This window comes from Gymnoscopelus braueri (genome assembly GCF_963280865.1).
Source record: "Gymnoscopelus braueri genome assembly, chromosome: 6".
Taxonomy (NCBI): Eukaryota; Metazoa; Chordata; class Actinopteri; order Myctophiformes; family Myctophidae; genus Gymnoscopelus; species Gymnoscopelus braueri.
Window position 1 is genome coordinate 55513240 of NC_137607.1, and position 20288 is coordinate 55533527.

Here is a 20288-nt window from a genome sequence, read left to right on the forward strand (position 1 = left end):
CCGAGCCACGCATGTCATAGGATACGACTGTTTGCACTAGTCTAGTCTAGTCTGGCACAGCACAGCACAGCACAGCACAGGACTGGACTGTGTGGTACGGAGTTTAAACTGGGCGATCAAGTACCGAGGATCCATCTGAAGAACAGATCTCAACAGCTCTAACTGTTGAGAGACAGTATTAGTGAATCTGTGCGACTGTGTGACCAAACCAAACGACAGAGTGAGATGGAAAAGAAGCTCCAGATTGCGCTTTGTGCGCTCCTTCTTCTGTTCATGACCCGGGGCTCGACTGTACAGGGTAGGTGATCCTCCTTTTCATGGTTTTGTCTTCTTTTTCATCGGACAGTTTGCAAACTGGATGATTATAGTCTCCACATGCTATGTATTTCACATGGGTTTTAGTTTTTGTCATCATTGTTAATGTTAACAACTCACAAATAAGCTCGGACTTTGTTTTATTGTTTCTATCTTTGCTTTCCCACACAGCGTGCGTGCGCGCGCGCACACACACACACACACACACACACACACACACACACACACACACACACACACACACACACACACACACACACACACACACACACACACACACACACCTGCCTCCATGATGACTTGTGACATGTGTGTATATAGATGAATCAAGTCTGCCAGACTGAATTATTGAGTATTATCTGCGATGGTCTTGTGTGTTTGTTTATCATTAAATCCTAGAGCTGTGGGAGGTCACACAATAATATCAGATCCAACAACTTCATCTGGTACCTTGGCTTCTCCGAGACCAAGACCCCCCCATCATCACAAGCACTAAGCCTCCCACCTAAATGCTCTGCTCCATCATCAAATCACACCTTTGTGTCTATTTTAATTGATTCCTTTGAGCTCGTCTTTGTAACAGACTTCTTTTGCATCACTTCCTCTCACCCCCCACACCTTTCTCCTCTCACTTTCTGCTTCCCACTGTTTTCATTCTCACTTCTAAATTATCCCTTTCTTCCCTATAACCACGTCTCTCACACTTTCTCTCATCCTCTTTCACCCCCCCCCCCCAAGCCCCTTCCTGTCTTTCCATCACTAGCTACTTCTCAGATTTAAGGAAGAAAACACTGTGACTGACTGCTGACAGTTGAAAGTATCATATCACGCTGCAATGTCACACTATAGTTCCTGAGATTCAAATGAGCAGAGAAATAGTCCGGCAGATGACATTTGCTGGTCGTAAATTAGCAGAGACCTGCCGTCTGATTAATGGCATATAGGCCTACGTATCTGTAGCTGTGTGCAGCACACTGTCATTTGATGGTTTCATTTTAATTAGCCTGTTTCCATCGTTGGTTGGGTGTATGGTATTGGTAGCCTACTAGTTAGGCCCCAATGTATACTTAATTGTACAGTGTGTGTCACGCATCAAAAATAGCTGTGTAAGCTTGTAGATTTGATATTTGTGGTGCACGGTGTGTGTGTGTGTGTGTGTGCCTGTGGGGCTAGAAAGATCAGGTACTGGTCGCATACAGACTATGGAGTGAGTGGATGAAAGGGCAGCACAAAACTTTCACTTTCACATTCACTTCAGTGAATGACATTGTATTTTAACCTATCTATATGGTAGAGTATGTTAATACAATATAACTAGCATAAATGTGGTGGTTGGAGGTAGTCTCCCTTCTCTTCTATTGACACATTTAGATCGAGGTACCATAATGCATGAAATTCAAAATCCCAATGTGTTCCCAATGTGCTCTCTGTTATAGCTCAACAGTAAGCATCTCAGCACTTTCGCAGGGGACTGGGATTCAAATCCTGCACGACATGAAATGATATGGATTACAGCTTTAATATATACAGTATATTTTATTTTTTATAATATCTCAAGGCTGATTTCTCTACAAAGAATACCGCAGCCTTGTGGGGAACAAAAGCTCTTAACAGTATGCATATAATGCTAACAGGGACATTTGCAATAGATTTTGAGGCAGCTTTTTGAAACAAATGAAATTCATGCTGACGACTGTGGTATTTTTAGTGGGTATTTTTAACCTGGTTTATACACCGGGAAAAATCGGATTGATACATGTTTATCACATGACTCCAGAGATAACGGACAGGGGTGTAAACATAATATAGTCTTCGCCTGTCGGTCTGGGCGAAGATGATCAGGCTATGCAGCCGCTTGCAGAGAAGTGGCTGGCTGTTCTCTCAGGGACCTCAGGGTCAAGAGGTCAACTGCAGCTATTTCCCCAGGTATATGTTGTATTGGCCAGGAAGAACAAAAGAAAACCGATGTGTAATGTGTGTGTGAAGGGATGACAGTGTGCATGTATGGTTCCATTTGGGTCCACTTGTATGCTTTCAGAGTTAAATTAAGACTGAGAATCTTGTGGGTCTGCAAACTTGGAACAGTGGTTACCTTTGTAAATCTACTACCCCCTCCCCTCCTCTCTCCCCGTGGGTGCTTCTGTCATACACTCACACACTTACACTTGCTTACACACACACAAAAAAACTCACAACCACAGCACTTAATCTAAGAAACGTTAATAGAGCTGCAGCCAGGAAACAAGGGCAGTATTGTAGAGCACACCTCTGTCTATTTATGTGTCCATGTATGGCTGTTTTTGTGTCTTTTAGGGTTCAAATCAGCCTTTGTGCGTGCGCGTGCGCGTGCCTGCGTGCGTGCGTGCGTGCGTGCGTGTGTGTGTGCGTGCGTGCGTGGTGATGAGCAGGGCTGAGTGATTGTGAAGCAAATGAAAGGCACCATGGCACTGTATTACCAAACAGTAATTACATTATGTCAGTGGTGCTCTGGTCTTCATCAGTGAAGATTATGAAGGCCTTAATTAAAAGTGACATTGGCCTCTAAGGCCATTGAATTACCTTGCCAATATAGAATGTTGAGTGTGCTGTGGTCGATATACAGTACCATGCAAAAATAAATGTCTGAATATTTGACCATTTGTCTCTGTGAACAATACATCCTCTTAAACTTGTCTTTGAGTGGTTTATCTTGGTTTAATATTTCAACACCAAATTATTCGGGATGGTGTTTGGAAATGAAAATCTTTGCCAAATGTTGGCATTGACAAAAGGCATTAACAAAGGGTTCATTCAGCAAAATAATGTGCTGTAATGCAATTGTGTTGTACTTCATTGCCATTCATCTCAGTATGTAAATTTATAACTAAAGCTCATTTGATGCTCTCTGTTATGTAAGCTCTGTGTAAGGTGCAATGAAGCTGGTAATTTCCTCTCCTCTCCTTCTTCACTTCCTCTCCAACAGACCATAATCAGCAAGGGTTGTGTCACGTCCTCCTGTGTGTTAGTACTGTGCGCATATTTAATTTAATATGGTCGCCACTCACTTGGGGTATTTTTTTGTTACAGTACATTTGCACACACATTGATAGTGGCATTGAACTGCATTGAACTGCTACCTGCCCAGTGCCCAGGTAGCAGTTAGGGCAGAGTTGGGCAACTTTGATGATGGAGAGGGCCACTATATTTTCACACTCACTCCAGATAAGAGGGCCACATTGCATATACTGTAGGGCATATACCTCTTATCTCCGTATTTGAATTTTTTTTCTTAAATTAATGCCGTACTTCGCCAATCTTTGTCACACAAAAATAGCAAAAATAGCCGATCTACAAGCTGCGACGCGTTTTGAGCTTGTAGATATGCTATTTTTGATATTTTTGAATTGGAATCCTGATTTCTATTTTGATATTTTTGAATTGGAATCCTGAAAAGTAATATTTGTATTTAATTTCACATGCATTTAGTTATACTTATGTTAACTTTATGAACTTAAATACAAATACATTTGACATAAAAAAGACATTAGATTTTTTATACTAGTCATTAAGCTACTAATATAGACTGAAGTAATTAAAGCGGGTCATGTAACAGCTGAAATCAATAATATGTCAGTATTCCGATATTAACCTAAGGGCCGCATTAAGTGAAGGTGGGGGCCGCATGTGGCCCCCGGGCCGCCAGTTGCCCATGTATGAGTTAGGGGTTAAGTGGCTTGCTCAAGGGACACTTCGACACAGACCGGGGGCCGTGATGCAAACCAGCAGGGACCTTCTGTTTCCCAGACGTCCGTCCTCTCTACCCATTCAGCTATGGCCGTGCGCCCTCCCGTTTAGCTTTTGCCACAGCCATATCTATCTGTATGTCAGGCTGGGTCACTAATAAGAACTGCCAAACCCTGTGTTCTTCGGTGGCTCTGTGGTCTCAGATTTGTTCGCACATTATTTGTTTGTGGGTGTGGGTGTGGGTGGGGGTGTGGGTGTGGGTGTGGGTGGGGGTGGAAGAATGTGATTAGGCTTATTGAGTGCCTTTGCCTTTTTAGGTTTTGTTGTGACTTTACCTTGTGTTAGTTAGGAAAAGTACTGGGTTAAATTGGGAGGATAGATAGGATTAGGTTTGTTTTGTTTTAATATTTGTCGATTTAACATTGTCTCCATTTGGCTCAGTCTTTTTCCTGTGGTGTATGTAATCATTGTTCAAATGTGTGGTCCTAGTACAATGTGTTTCCTTCACCAGTACTTATGTTGCCTCCCTCCTTCTCCTATACATATGGACGTAACGGTTGACAATTCACTGTCACCCACCATTATTCTCAATAGTGTATAGTGTACTGTCTTACTTGTTTGTGATATGTGTGCACCTACTGTGGAAAAACAAATCCTATACAAATAAACTATGTATGTATCTATCTAATGATTCCATGGACATCAACATTGTCCAACTTTGACCATTACCTACCTACAGTACTTGTCATGTGATTGTTCCTCTCTTGTTTTTTTTTGTTTTTTTAACTTCTGTATGTTTCTGTTTTCTCCAGGCCATGATTCCACGGCTCCCCCCATGCCATTAGAAAGCACGGATTCTGAAAAATCTGACCCTGGGCAACCTCCATCATCTTCTGGAGCTGTGGCTGCGGGATCCATGCCTGGTTTTAGCCTGGGAACCGTACTCGAACCTCAAGCCACCATAACAACAAGCACCAGTTCCAGTGATAGCAGCAATGCAAGCAGCTCTAGCAACAACACAAATACAGAGGCTACCCCGGCCCTACACCATGACCCAAGTACTTCATCCCCACCGGACACTCCAAACGGGAATGATACCAATGGCAAGTAACTATGCAGCTGCATGCATGCATTCAATGCGTTTCTGTAGAGCAGGATGCTCCCTTTCACCCTATTTAGTTGTTTCAAATCCCAATGTTCTCCACACATGTGTAGTCTCTGTCATTGCTAATCCCTGCAGTTCGTCATGTGTGAGGATGTACATAATCTCTGCAGTGGTGGGCAGGAACTTTACCCATGTGCCACCCAACACAACAGGATGCAGTGACGTAATTTACCTAGGGTTGCTGGGTTATGTAAACCCATACGCCGGATTTAACCTCCTCAAGGGGGGCCCCCTACTGGCAAGGATTCTTTCTTTTTTTTGTTCATTTATTTTGTTTTTAATATATAAAAATAGCTGCCCATATTATATACATAAAAATTCATAGGCTATTATTATGTATTTTTGGTCATTTCCAATATATTAGGGGCCCTATAGGGGGCCCCAGTGGATTATATCCACTCACATCAGTACAGAGGCTTTTATTTCCGCATTAACGTGAAGCGCCAATTATAAACATCCGGCTAGATTCCTGCTAACCTGGAAATGACAGTGACTCGTTCATTCACCTTGTTAACAAATGAAATATGGGGAAACACACCAAATCAGGTGCTCAAAAACGCAAAGAGAGGAATAAAAGAGCTATCCACGCTACAGCTGCAACATGTACATCGCTGAGCAAATGTTTTAAAAACAGTGAAGCCGCCTGCTACTACTGAGGTAAAAGAATCTGACTCAGAAAGTGATGATCCCGGGGCCGGCGATTGAGAAATGGAGGCTGAAGATTGTGAAATAGGCGACATGTAACTACTAGAGGACCACAGCCACATGAGTTATCCAAAGATTGTGATGATGATTTTGAGCAACCAACAACCTCAAGTTGCTCAGAAAGTCGGAAAATACTTTATTCCTTACTGAATATTGCATTACTGAGGATAATGCTGTCATCGCAGGACTCATGCAGGCAGAAAGACTGGCCATTGAGAAAAATAGGAAAGTAATTAAAAGGCTGATCGACGCTACCCTGTTTTTAGCCAAGCAAGGCATTCCATTCAGAGGACATAGAGTATGCTGGCCTAGGAGACCCATCTGTTAACGAGGGCAACTTTCTTGAACTGTTAAAACTAATGGCAAGATATGACAATATCCATCGTGAAAATTTGTGCAAATCTTTGAATATATATATTCTTTTAAAGCGAACATATTTTACTCAAATCTTTGCTTCTGGGGGTCCCTGGAACTAAATATTTTGAGATGGGGGTCGGCGGCCAAATACATATCATTTTGGGGTCCTTGACATGGAAAGGTTTGAGCACCACTGATATAGTAACATACGTTTTTCAGAATACTGTTGGGATTTAGAAGACATTTGTAGAATCGGCTTCAGGTCTTAATGGGTTAAGTACAATGTTTACCAATGATCATATTTGTGGCGTCCAGAGTTATTATTGTGTCAGGACTGGGGAGATTTATGCCCAGGAGCGCAATGGCACCTTAAGTTGTTTTAATGTCATTTTATTGTGTATTTATTTGTATTGGGACTGCGTTGGGAAGTGTTATTTGTGTTATGTTGGTCATGTGTTTTATTTATTTTTTGGGCTTGTTTTCTCACTCAGTTTGCTCCTTGTATTGTCTAAATTTAGATAAAGATTGAGAGTAAAAGATGTTAAATGTAAGATGTTAAAGTAAGTCATTTTGCAACCAAACCAAACTGTAGGCTATCATGCAAACAATGAAATTGCCAAAATTGCCTTAAATGTTGTTATTATATTAAGCCTTTTAAACCAGTGAAATTAGTTGCTGCTCACATACATACACCCATGCAGAAAAAAGTCCATCTACGCCCTGACAGGATGCAAACCTGACAGAACAGATATCACCCACATATCCGGCGCTCAAGAACCAAACTGCCACCACACACATTTCCCTTAACACCCTTATAAACAGATGACATCACGTTTGCCTCAAGTCTTATTTGCAACATACATTACACGCACAGTGATGGGCACTGTGCAATATACGACAGAGTCTTTAGCAGACCACCTATTGTCACTTTTGTGGATCCCTAGCAAAGTGTAAAAACACTCAGAGTTCATCTTCTGTGAAGATTTCGCTGTGTACTGCATGCTGGGAACAGCAATGTTTTCTTGCCATTGTTCTTGTGTGCTTGTGAGCATTGTCATTAGTGGAGCATTGTGGTAGTTCAGAGGAATTTAGAAGGAAGCCCTGTAGAGGGAGGTTCAGAGGTCGGAAGCTATTTTTAACAGGGTTGTTATCTCTACTCTGTTCTCCTGGTCCAGAGAGAGAAACCAGTCTGAGTAGAAGTGCCGTGGCAGGGGTCAGGTGTTGACTGACACACACACACACACACACACACACACACACACACACACACACACACACACACACACACACACACACACACACACACACACACACACACACACACACACACACACACACACACACACACACACACACACACACACACACACACACACACACACACACACAGAGATAGCCCAGTGCTTCAGCACAGGACCGGACAGAGGAGAGGAAGAGGTTCGTTCAGCAGTCAGTTGAATATAAAGACATTGGACTGAGTGTGTTCATAGAGGACAGTGAAATAAATAGACATAATGATGGTGTGTTCAGTTAGAAGACAGAGAATGAAAATACATGGATGGTGTGTTCAGTAGAGGGAAAGTACTGCAGCAAGACCCAGGAGAATAGAGTTGAATGTTGACATGTGAAGCTGCATGATTAAATGCAGTGTGACTTGTCACAAGGAGGTGAGAAAGTTAGGAAGCACAAACACACACTGCTATCTCACACTATTCTTACTCTCGTGTACATGCACACACACACACACACACACACACACACACACACACACACACACACACACACACACACACACACACACACACACACACACACACACACACACACACACACACACACACACCCCCACACACACACACACACACACACACACACACACACACACACACACCTCCAGTTCATGCGTAAGACAGTTAACACTCACACATAAAGTAGATATTCAAGCTACTTTATCTGAAAAAGTCGGTATTAATCAACTATTAGGCTTAAAGGACCATATCATTGGTCTGGCATGTTCAGTGCATTGACTACGACTCACGTATACTTGACGTTACTTTCCAAAGCATACGCATACGATGGTTGTATGATTTCCAGGACGCCACTGGATTCCATTCATTTCAGTACGGTATTAAAATCCACACGCAATGATGTTTAGCCAACATTGACTGAGTTCATCAGGTTTGGTAATGTTTTAATGACTTGGGATCAAATGTAAACTTATGCAAAACTCTCGCCTCTCTCTCTCTCTGTTTCTCGATTAAATTAAGTTGAAATTCAATGGTGCTTCATTTTAGCTTTCTATCTTTTTATTGGCAAGGGAAACATATGCTTACATTGCTAAAACAAGTGGGGAAAAATGTTAAAATTGCCTCTAGGGTGGGTGGACCAACAGTCCACTGACGGTGGACCGACGGTGGATGTCACAAATGTAATGTCTGGGTTGTACACAAATTGTAAAACCCAGTTTACTGCTGCCAGGCTCCATGTTGTACAACCTAGCGTATTGCTACCAGGGGACACAGGTTGTCAAGGTGCACTGTTCCGATCCAGGCTGTTCAGGGGTCTAGCATGGTCTAGCATAGTAAATGTTTTACTCATATGGGGGCGCTACAGCAGTGTTTAACAATTCAAATGACCATACTTCAATGACCATTCGGTGATCAGCGCAATATTGGACTAGATTTTCAGGTTACATACAGTTGTGGGCTGAAAATCTAGTTAAAGATGTAGGCCTATAGAATAAAGTAATGTGAGAACAGAGCTGTGTTGTTACAATTAACTTAAATTAAATTGTGCTTTTGCTACCAAGGGAAATGGGAAATTATATTAAACTGAGTCCAATATGTTTGAGCCAAATTTGACTGGGAATGTCCCAACTTGACTGCAGAGTGCCCCTTATTGTTTTCTTATCATTTGATTTAGTTCAATGGGGTTTCTGTCTTTGTTTGTGTTTAAGAATAGCGTCCCAGAACCAGCTGGCTGAGGCTGTATCTCTTTATGTGTGGGTGAGAGCTCTGTTATAAAGTAGACCATGTCATAGTCTTTTAGGTGATAAAATGTAAATGGTCTCTTTTAATTTTTATAATTAGTAGGTATCATCCTAATTCTGCTCTCTCTCTCTCTATCTCTCTCTCTCTCTCTTTCTAGCCTCTATGGATCTGGCTGCCATTCCTACACTTCCAGGAAAGAATACAAGCCTTACTGAGCAGTCACAACCACAGCCCACACTTGCCCCCTCTGAGAACCCAACTGCCACCACACACATTTCCCGTAGCGCCACCATCACACACCCAGTCCATCCTGCCTCGAAACAAACACACGTCACCCCGCCTCCTCCAACCACTTCGCCACACGTCGCCACAAGCTCACACGCGCCCACCCACCAGACCTCTTCCTCTAGCCGTCCCACTCATCCCTCCACCCATCACCCAAAAACGACCCACGTACCCACTTCTGCACCCACCACCCCTGCATCACCGGGCAAACTGTACCCAAAAGAGACCGATGCCACCACTGCTATCATCAGCATCCAGTCCAGTTCAACCGCTAGCGCCCACCGAGAGACCACCGTTTCCCCTGTCACCTCGCTCCCCTCTCCCCAGTCTGACTCACATCTTGAGACCTCCGGTCCAACGCACGCCGAGTCCACCTTCAGTCCACCAACCAAACCTCGGGTTGATTCCCCATCCCAACTCAACATGGATGATGGTAAGTGGATATAGTTTTCTATCTTGGTGCTTCTGTTCTTTTTTGTTTTTTTTATCCCACGATTTTGTAACCCTTTTCCACCCGGTGCCAATTTTCTAAGTGATCCTGGGCGCTACACGGCTCCCACTGCCTAGGGAGCCCAGGGCCGAGCTCATGCCTCCTTCAATGCATGAGAGCCAACTGACCTTCTTGTCACCTGACAGGGGGAGTTTCCCCGGTAGGACGTAGCGAGTGGAAGGAACACGTTATTCCAACCAGTTCCCTTCCCCTCCATCAGGCGCCCCGGCTGTCATGGGGGAGGCGGTATAGCGACCAGGATTACTACATGTTTTTGTGAGGGTATTAACTACCCTAGGAGACACGGGGAGAACATGCAAACTCCACACAGAGTAGGCTTCTGTTTGTGTGTCTGCGTATACAGTATATTTACCACTGTATTATGACACAAGCAGAATTGAATTGAACAACAAAGCAGACGCTGTTCTTTGTTTTCCAACACAAGACAGTTCTTGCCTCTAACACACACACACACACACACACACACACACACACACACACACACACACACACACACACACACACACACACACACACACACACACACACACACACACACATACACATACACATACACATACACATACATCTATACACACACAATAACATTCACAAGCGAACACGTGCACTTCCCATCCACAACTTATAGAAGTGCCATCACCACCAACCGCTCCACAATCAGGGCTCTGTTTGGTGGAGGGACAGAGACAGTCATGGGACTGGAGCCTGGTCTGGAGCATTCTCTGTTCTCGTCACTCTTCTCTTTCCCCTCTTTTCTTTCTTTCCCTCTCATCTTCTTCACACACTTTGTCTTAGTGAATTGTTTATCCCCTTCAATACAGGAAAGCATCTGTGTCATTTTAGATTTCTTTGGCTATTCAAAAATATCTTGTAGATCTGCATTTTTTTTTGAAAAGTCATGAAAATTTGTGCAAATCTTTGAATATATATTTTTAAAAGCGAACATTTGTACCCAAATCTTTGCTTTTGGGGCTCCCTGGAACAAAACATTTTGAGTTGGGGGTCCGCGGCCAAATATCAAAAAATATTTTCTAAATCCTATCAGTGTGTTGCTATATCAGTTGTGCTCCAACTTTTCCATGTCAAGGACTCCCAAAATGATATGTATTTGACCCCATCTCAAAATATGTTGTTCCAGGGACCCCCCAGAAGCAAAGATTTGAGTTCAAAATGTTCGCTTTAAAGAATATATATTCAAGGTGGAGGCATGAGCTCGGCCCTGGCCTCCCTAGGCTGGTGGGGGGAGTGTAGTGCCCAGGATTACTTAGCAAATTGGCACCGGGTGAAAAAAGGGTTACAAAATCAAGGGATAAAAATTTAAAACTTAAAGAATATATATACAAAGATTTGCACAAATGTTCACGATTTTTGGCACTCTGTGGCGCGCTATGAGCTTGTAGATCTGCTATTTTTGAATAGCCAAAGTATAAAATAATGGATAAAGTGGTTACACAGATGCGTTCCTGGTTTTAATGGGTTATTTTAGCTTAGATTCTGTTCTTCCTTTTCGTCAGGCCATCATTCTTAATAAGAACGCTGTCTGGTTGAATAAAGTTTAAATAAACAAATACATAATCTCTTTTTGCTTCTCTCCCTCTGAGGTTTTATTAGTTTAGGCTTGGAGATTTGCCTCTGCAGTATTTACAGTTTTACAATGTTGCGGTGCTTCTCGGTTCTTCTGGCACAAAAATAACTGAGCGTACAAAACATGTGTCTCATAGCAACGTCCATCCATCCATGCATACACACATACAAATCCGCAGATAAATACACATATACTTGTGCGTGCTCATTGCTCACTCATGTGCTTGCCAAACACACACACATATGCACACATTCGTTAGAGTTTCACGGTGATTATATCAACAGCGCACTCCCAGTGAAAACAACAAACAGTCGGCTGCTTCATTGATCTCCCCCGCAGCGCAATGAATGCAAGTAGAGACAGGTACGAGATACAGACGTTTCATGCCAGAAAGAAGAACCTAGTGCTGCATGGTCCTGAGCTAATAGTGAGAAGATTCCAGACACACGTGATGTTCCAAGATGCAATACATGCGCCTATATCTTTCATTGAAGTTTCACACCTCTTTAAGCCATTCAATTCCGGGAACGCAGCTCTGTCATTTTAGATGTCTTTGGCTATTCAAAAATAGCAGATATACAAGCTCATAGCGCGGCACTCAGTGCTGCGCTATGAGCTTGTAGATCTGCTATTTTAGAAAAATAAATTGTTTAAAAAAACATATATTCAAAGATTTGCACAAATGTTCAATATTTTTCAAAAGTAGCAGATCTACAAGCTCGTAGCGCGGCACTCGGTGCTGCGCTATGAGCTTGTAGATCTGCTATTTTTGAATAGCCAAAGAATAAAATAATGGTTATAGCTCAAATCTAAAATTACACAGTTGCGTTCCCGGATTGAATGGGTTAAATCAGGTTCAGGACAAACTATTCACTCCTTTCTCAGCACGATACGTTTTTTTCATGCGAATAATACGTTTTTTTTTTAAAACGTATAAAGTCAATGCAAGCTTCCACATCAATTTCGCGGAGCGAAAAAGCGTCTTTTATTTATTCGGACCGCATCCGAATTTTGTGTATATTCGCATAATCGCCGGTGTGTAATGACCTTAAGACTCGGCCCAATCCCTGAGGGGAAGGTTGCTTTGTCGGTACCGTGCTTCAAAATGAGTGGTAAATCTATTTTGAGTGTGTTAAGTCAAGCCAATAATCTCAGCTATATTGTGTATTACCACCACCGACTTACAGTATATCTTTTATGGTACGGTTTGTTCAGGTTGGTGTGTGCTCTGCTGACTGTACCTCCTGTCTTTTATTCACAGCCACAGTGGTCCATGAGTCTGGCACTCCGGACCCCCTCCTAGCAGGTCTGGTGTCGGCTTTTATCATCACCGCTGTCATCATCACCCTGCTCCTCTTCCTCAAACTACGCCGAAGAGACAACCGCCCTGAGTTCCGCAGGCTCCAGGACCTACCTATGGTGAATACATCCCTTCTGTGATATCCGTAAAGCACTTTCATCACTGTTTCTCACTACCAAAGGGGATTCTGTTATTGAGTGGTGCCAACCACTCCTACATTTGACCACGTGTGTGTGTGTCTGTCCGTCCGTATGTTTGCGGACGGCCTCAACATGTTTGTGTCTGGCCTCAACAGCTGCAGCTGATTGCAACACAAACATGCAACCAGTTACACTAATTAAACACAAACAGGAGTTCAACACAAGCGCATAATGAACTCATCAAAGGCACCACTCACTTCAGACTGGGTGTGATATATATATTTTTTAATAACAATTGGCAACAAAAAAGAAATATTTACACAGTCTGACACATGGGAAGCTTAGGTGTTTTTGTGTGGTTCTGACACTGGTGATAGGTCAGTGTAGATCTGTATCTATGTGGAGGGAAATATTGCATGTATATGTATGCGTGTATGTATAGTATCTAAACACAGTATGTTTGCATGGCGAACCTGATGAGGCCTAGGGGCGAAATGCATTGTTCTTTGGCTTTACGATTAACCTATGTATGTTTCATGTGTTTCTTGTGTAGGATGACATGATGGAAGACACGCCATTGTCCATGTACAGCTACTAAACGGAGGCGAGACTCACCAGACTAAAGAACCTAAATGCCACCGGGGCATGCCTCAGTATTCTAACCAAGTCTCCTTTCCTTCACCTCTACAAAAAATGAAAAAAAGCACTGGGTAGGTGTAAGCAATTTCCTAGAAGGATCCCTCTGATTGCTTCCATTAATCCAGTGTTTCTAGAATAGAGTTGTAGGAAAGGGGACGATGGAGACGGCATTGGACAGTTAAGATGCCACACATTTCAAGGTCAACAGCTGCCAAATGCTGCATCCCAATTTGTTGTCTCTGTATAATAATTAGGCCAACAGCAATCGACCACGTTCTACACAGGGAAGGTTCTATAACATGTTCGCCTTGAAAAGTTTGATCGGACTAAGTTGACCCAGATCCATGCTTATGCACGCACCGTCACCCATGAGGATGCTCTCATCAGCAGTGATCATCCATCACTGAATTAGCTGAATCAAAAAAATGCTTACGGCACCACTGGGACTAAACTAGCCCTGCAAGGCACTGATCTGAGAGCAGTGTTATATTTTCCCTATACTGGTGGATGGAAGGGATTGGGGCAGGGTGAGCTGAAATGCACCAGAGACCATGGCCTCTTTGTACACAAAGCCCCACCGCTGGTGAAGTTGAGGGGCCAGAGTAACGTGTTGAGACGGGGTAGTACGGCAAAAGGCCTGATTCGAGTGTTATTAAGTTTATGTTCAAGCACTTTATGTTTAAAAGTGTGGAAGGAAAAAGAATTGTGTGTGTGTGTGTGTGTGTGTGTGTGTGTGTGTGTGTGTGTGTGTGTGTGTGTGTGTGTGTGTGTGTGTGTGTGTGTGTGTGTGTGTGTGTGTGTGTGTGTGTGTGTGTGTGTGTGTGTGTGTGTGTGTGCGCGCGTGTGAGTGTATGTGTTTTGTTTTGTTTGTCTGTGTGTATGCGTGTAGGTGCGGTATGTAAGGATTTGCATATTTCCAAATGTGCATTCAAGGGAGTTATTTAATTGTTTTTATTGCTATAATTAAGGTCCTGCTGTCTTTAGGCCTTAAGCCTCATTTATACTCAGCCGCACAACGGTGTCAGTTGTTAGGAAAAATGTCTGTTATTTATGACGAGCAACACCTCCGTGCGGCCGAGTATAAACGCCAATAAATACTCCTTCCGACATCGGAAAATCGTTTGGAAAGGCTTTCCGAGCTATAGTTGGGAGAGTCAGGAGGACATCTGGAGGTGCTACGGGTTCCGAGGAAAGGTTCTGGGACCGCCTCTTCGAAGCTCGGAATGACGTCAATTTGTAGTTGTATATCACCTCCCTTTCCAATGTGGAAATGTCGGAAGGAGTATGGATGGACCGCGCTTTAGGCTTTAGTGTGGACATGTGCGTGTTTTTTCTTCCTTTCCTGAGGTCTTTAGCGCAGGAGAGTGCCTTGCGCAGGGTAGGAATGGCGCTCTTTATATTACTCTATTCGTCTTCATTACATTCATAGACAAACCCTGTTTCACGAGTCATTTCCACCGCAGTGGTTTGATTCCCATACAAACAAATGCCCCAGGGCAGGAGTGCTGTTTGGACTTGCCTCAGTTTGCACCTCTTAAGCAGACGCTGTCAGTCATGTGACGACAGCTTTAGACCAGAATTGGCCAGTCTCCTTTCCACACAATGCAAGCATTGTCCAATGTATTGTAATTGCAACAAACGTTCATCTTTATGTTCTACAGTACTTATGATAACATCACTTTATTTTTCAGAAATCACTGCAGTAACACAAAGCCACAAAGTAAATGTACGCACAGTGATTAAATATCAGTCTAACCAGTTGTACACAGCAAACGTGTTCATTTCCTGTTAGAAGATAACAGTGAAATCAAGTTATATATGGGTCATACAAAACAATTTGTATCTCTGTATTGTCTTGAAAGCCTTCAGAAAGAATCTTTGACTTGTAATTTAATATCACTATTTGTGAGCCATGTTTTTCCTTTTTTGTTCTTTTACATGCAGGACAATACAATGACCCTCATCTATTCACTACTTAATCCTTATTCGAACATGAAAGATTAAGCCTTGTTATGCTGTTGTTGACTGTATATAAAAACACACTGATACATTGGCTACTGATTATTTGAATCAAGCTTAGGGAGTGAAAATAATACCTGTGGTTATTTGCTCTTTGTTCAATAACTAACCCCATCTGGCTATAAACTACAGTTTAGATTTATGTCATTACAGAAAGGTCCCAATTGCTGCCCTGCATTTGATATTCCCTTTTATGAAGTGCCATATTTGTCCTGAGAGGTTTTGCTCTCTGTTGTGGATCATGGAGTGATCTCTTGATGTTTTATGATTAAAGCTATTTTTAAAAACATCCTCTGGGCTTTCTGATTCACGTTAAATTGATTCATTGTTTGTTGTTGGAAATTCTTGTGAATTGCTCTTTGACACCAGCAGAGAGGAAAAACAAAGACACAATCACACAAACAGCACTTACAAAACCTCGCTCCAGAAAACCAAGCTCTTTTATTTCAACTATTACAGACTTTTTATTGTCGGAGCCAAAATACAACACATTTCTTTTACGGACTGTACAGTGAATCAATGTACTACTTTGCGAGCAGCAGCTTAGTGCAACTCTTGGCAAATATCATACAACTGCAGTAGAAAGGCTCGATTCATCCTCTCAACAGTCATTAGTCACTATCTGGGCACAAACGCAAATAAATGACTTGTTTTCTTCATGAACGTCACTTCAATACTGTTGTTCTATTTCTGTACAAGGAACTTTGTGAGAATGCAACTGCCGTTCAGGAGGTAGAGTGGCCATTCGGGAACCCCAACCATTTTTACACTCTCAGTGTTAACCCATTTAGACCAGGGAAGCATCGTGTCATTTTAGATGTTTTTGGCTATTAAAAAAATAGCAGATATACAAACTTTTTAAAATCGTGAACATTTTTCTTTTAAAGCGAACATTTTTAACTCCGATCTGTGCTTCTAGGGGTCCCTGGAACAACATATTTTGAGATGGGGGCCAAATACATATAATTTGTACATATGTATATGGCCCCGGACCCCATCTCAAAATGTTTTGTTCCAGGGACCCCCCAGAAGCAAAGATTTGAGTTACAAATGTTCGCTTTAAAAAATATATATATTCAAAGATTTGCAAAAAAATCGCGGGTTTAAAAAGAAATAGCAGATCTACAAGCTCATAGCGCGGCACTCGGTGCTGCGCTATGAGATTGTATATCTGCTATTTTTTTAAAGCCAAAGAAATCTTAAAATGACACACATGCGTTCCCTTCCCGGCCTTAAAGGGTTAAATGAACACCAGATTTTGTATATTGCCAATTACTCATAAGTGAAAGAGTCATTCTCTTTCTCGCTGAGCTAGGGAGAACCTGTGGTCACTCTGATCTCAGAGGACACCCAACATCCTCCCTTCCTCCCGTTGCCCTCCTTTGTGGTCTATAGAATGCATGAGGCAACACACTCCATAGGGGGGTGTCTGGATACTGAAATATTCAACACCAGGCCTGACCCCACAGGTTTTTTTTTTTTGCTAATGGGTTTTTGCCTCATCTTTTCTGATCCTTTGTCTGAATTGTAAAGAATTAAAATAGATCCATCCGTTTCCAATTTTGTTGAAGCATATAATATGGTAACGACAAAACACATGAGACTCAGCAACACTATTAAGTACATAAACCAGCGGTTCTCAAACGTTTTTATGTGAAGGACCTCCAAATTAATATGTATTTGGCCACGGACCCCCATACAAGATTTGTGTTGTTAAAATGTTTCAAAAACAGAACTAGCAGATCTACAAGCTCACAAGGTGACACATTGTGAGCTTGTCATTATATATACACATTGGATATTTTCAAACAGCCAATGTACATAGGGTTAAAGTGGTTAAACTAAATGTTTATGCTATATTAACTAATTTTGTTGGGGACTCCCCGGGAACTCCCTCAGGGACCCCTGGGGGTCCCCGGACCCCACTTTGAGAAGCACTGCTATAAGCTATACTTACCTAGAATTTCCTTTACATATCTGTTAATACAGCACCTGAACAGTGCAACATATCACCATTCAATGTAAAGTGCTAGCTCAGGCAGTTAAAATGTTTGTTTATTTTGTTTGGGGGGGAGGACATTTTTAAGTCTGTATTTGATTGGGACAGTTGAGAGAGACAGGAAAGAGAGTATGGGAGTGACATATAGTAGCCAATAGTCCGACTGACAGGGAATTGAACCGGGAACTCGTTGTCAGGCATTTGAGCCCATGTAGTTTGCGCCCCAAAACACTTGGCTATCAGGGTGTCCCCCGTTGAAATGTTGACTTGTTTCAGATAATGCTTTCACACAGGGCAAGGATGGACTGTACTGTAGCTGAGAGAACAGGATTATTTCAAAAAGTCTTTTAGTGGTTGCCTGCATCCTCTGACAGATCTTTTCCCAGAATGCTGTGCAGTCTGGACCTCGAGTCTGGACATGTGGAGACAGTTACAGGAGATTATTCAAAGAGAACTTGCTGATATCGGGGGAGTAGTTCTCAGCCGTTTCTGTGGCCTGATCTCTTTCAGCAGTCAGTCTTTGTGAATGACCGGAGCAGTGGAAAGGACACACTGTGCCGAGTAGGATCAGATAGGTATGTGTAAGTGGTTAATCTCAGTCCAATCAGATTCAGAAAACCTTCTTTTAAAAAAAGGTCATAGGTCATTAAGGCTAAGGTCAGCTCCCAATTGTTGGTTTCCCTCATCATCCAGAAGGTCATCCTCGTCGTCATCATCATCGTCGTCGTCGTCGTCGTCGTCGTCATCCAGGTCACTGCCTGGACCTGCAATGCTGCCACTTTGCCTAGACTTCGTGCTCAGTCGTACATGCGGGACATCTTTTTGATGAGGAGCTGGCAGGGACGAAGAACAGAGAAGAAGCAGTTAGTATGTGTGTGCGTGTGTACGCACACACGTGTGTGTGTGTGTGTGTGTGTGTGTGTGTGTGTGTGTGTGTGTGCGTGTGTGTGTGTGTGTGTGTGTGCGTGCGTGCGTGTCTGATAAAATCATCAAATTAGGCCGGCTGTACAAATGGCTCTAGGAAACATTTAGAGCACAGATCTCAATCTCTAATGGGAATGTTGACCTAAACAGTAAAAATCCTCCGTGTTAATTTAATTCAGAAGAGTGTACAAATGGAACCACGGGGACCCATAAGGTCTTGGTTCCATTAGTACACTCTGCTGAGTTAAAGTAACACAAAGGATTTTATGCTGTGTTACAGTAAGTCTTTGAGGATATTAACATGCGCACACAGTCACACTGGCGGACATACACACATGCATGCATTCATTGCACACACACACACACACACACACACACACACACACACACACACACACACACACACACACACACACACACACACACACACACACACACACACACACACACACACACACACACACACACACACACACACACACACACACACACACACACACACACACACACACACACACACACACACACGCAAGTACGTACTACGTGCGAAGTCTGCAAACACACATATTTTGCAAGGAAGAGGTTGGCTTTGCAGAGATTGGTTGCAGAGGAAATGAGAGCTTCTGTGTTCCGTCCCCAGGCAGGGAAACACATCAAGACCATAAACCGCTCTGCTTCTATATGTATAACCAGACAACACTCACCTTCATCTGTTTCTCAACCTGTGGGCCCAGGACCACTGGTGGGCCACGAGGGTATTGCAAGAGGGCCCCCAAATAATTGCCAAAACACCAGAGGTGGAAAGTAACTAAGTACATTTACTTAAGTGCTGTACTTAAGTACAATTTTACTGTCCGCGATGGGACCCCCGCGATGTTTCACGGGGGTCCCAACACTCCCAGGGGGTCTGCGGACCCCCAGGGGGTCCCCCATGTATATATATATTTTTAATGAATTATTTTTTTAAAACTTTTTTTGGGGAAATGTTTATCCCACGATTTTGGTACCCCAAAATAAGCGCGCCCTCACTAGAGCCCCGTGCGCGGCTAGCGGGCCGGGCGCCTTCTAGTTTTATACATTGAGAACTTGTGAAATGGGACATTCTGCATAATGAGTACTTTTACTTTTGTACTTTAAGTATATTTTGATACCAATACTTGTGTACTTTTACTCAAGCAAATTTTTAATTATGGACTTTTACTTAACGTAACAGAGTATTTCTACATTGCAGTATTGATACTTTTACTTAAGTAAAAAATGTGAGTACTTTTTACACCACTGCAAAACACTAGCATTGTAATGATAATATAACATAAATATAAAAAAATAATTAAATGTAAAAAGAAAAAAATGAGTTTTCATATATACCGGATAAATATGAACTTTATGTTAGTTCCATTGATCCAAGCCGGAACACAATAAACTGATTGATCATAACATGCTCTGAAAATGCACTCGGCCAGCCCACCCATCTGACCACATAACACGGCAGCCTGAATGGCCCTGAAGTGGGCCCTGGTCCAGAAGAGGTTGAGAACCACTGCTCTATTGTTCTCCCCTCTTTTCATCTTTAAATCTCTCTCTCCCTTCAGCCCTTCCTCTCTGCCGCCGACGCGTAGCCTTGTCTTCTT

General features: G+C 42.7%; 2 protein-coding genes across 2 annotated transcripts in view; one reads left to right on the forward strand and one right to left on the reverse strand.

Annotated features, from left to right (window-relative positions):
• Positions 1 to 14418, forward strand: LOC308087697 (uncharacterized protein). Its single transcript, XM_080431767.1, has 5 exons — positions 1 to 298; positions 4851 to 5141; positions 9413 to 9973; positions 12898 to 13055; positions 13630 to 14418. The coding sequence occupies exons 1-5, from the start codon at positions 226 to 228 to the stop codon at positions 13672 to 13674; spliced, it is 1128 nt and encodes a 375-aa protein (XP_080287893.1). The 5' UTR covers positions 1 to 225; the 3' UTR covers positions 13675 to 14418.
• LOC308087696 (uncharacterized protein) overlaps positions 14009 to 20288 on the reverse strand; it is a 19630-nt gene continuing 13350 nt past the window's right edge. The window contains exon 12 of the mRNA XM_080431766.1: positions 14009 to 18566. Within this exon, the coding sequence (XP_080287892.1) occupies positions 18370 to 18566 (197 nt within the window). The 3' untranslated portion in view covers positions 14009 to 18369. The remainder of the gene's footprint in view (positions 18567 to 20288) is intronic.

Coding starts and splice junctions, on each gene's coding strand:
- LOC308087697 (XM_080431767.1), top strand. CDS start 226: ATGGAAAAGAAGCTCCAGATTGCGCTTTGTGCGCTCCTTCTTCTGTTC. Junction 299..4,850: donor CCGGGGCTCGACTGTACAGG/GTAGGTGATCCT, acceptor TGTTTTCTCCAG/GCCATGATTCCACGGCTCCC. Junction 9,974..12,897: donor CCAACTCAACATGGATGATG/GTAAGTGGATAT, acceptor TTTTATTCACAG/CCACAGTGGTCCATGAGTCT.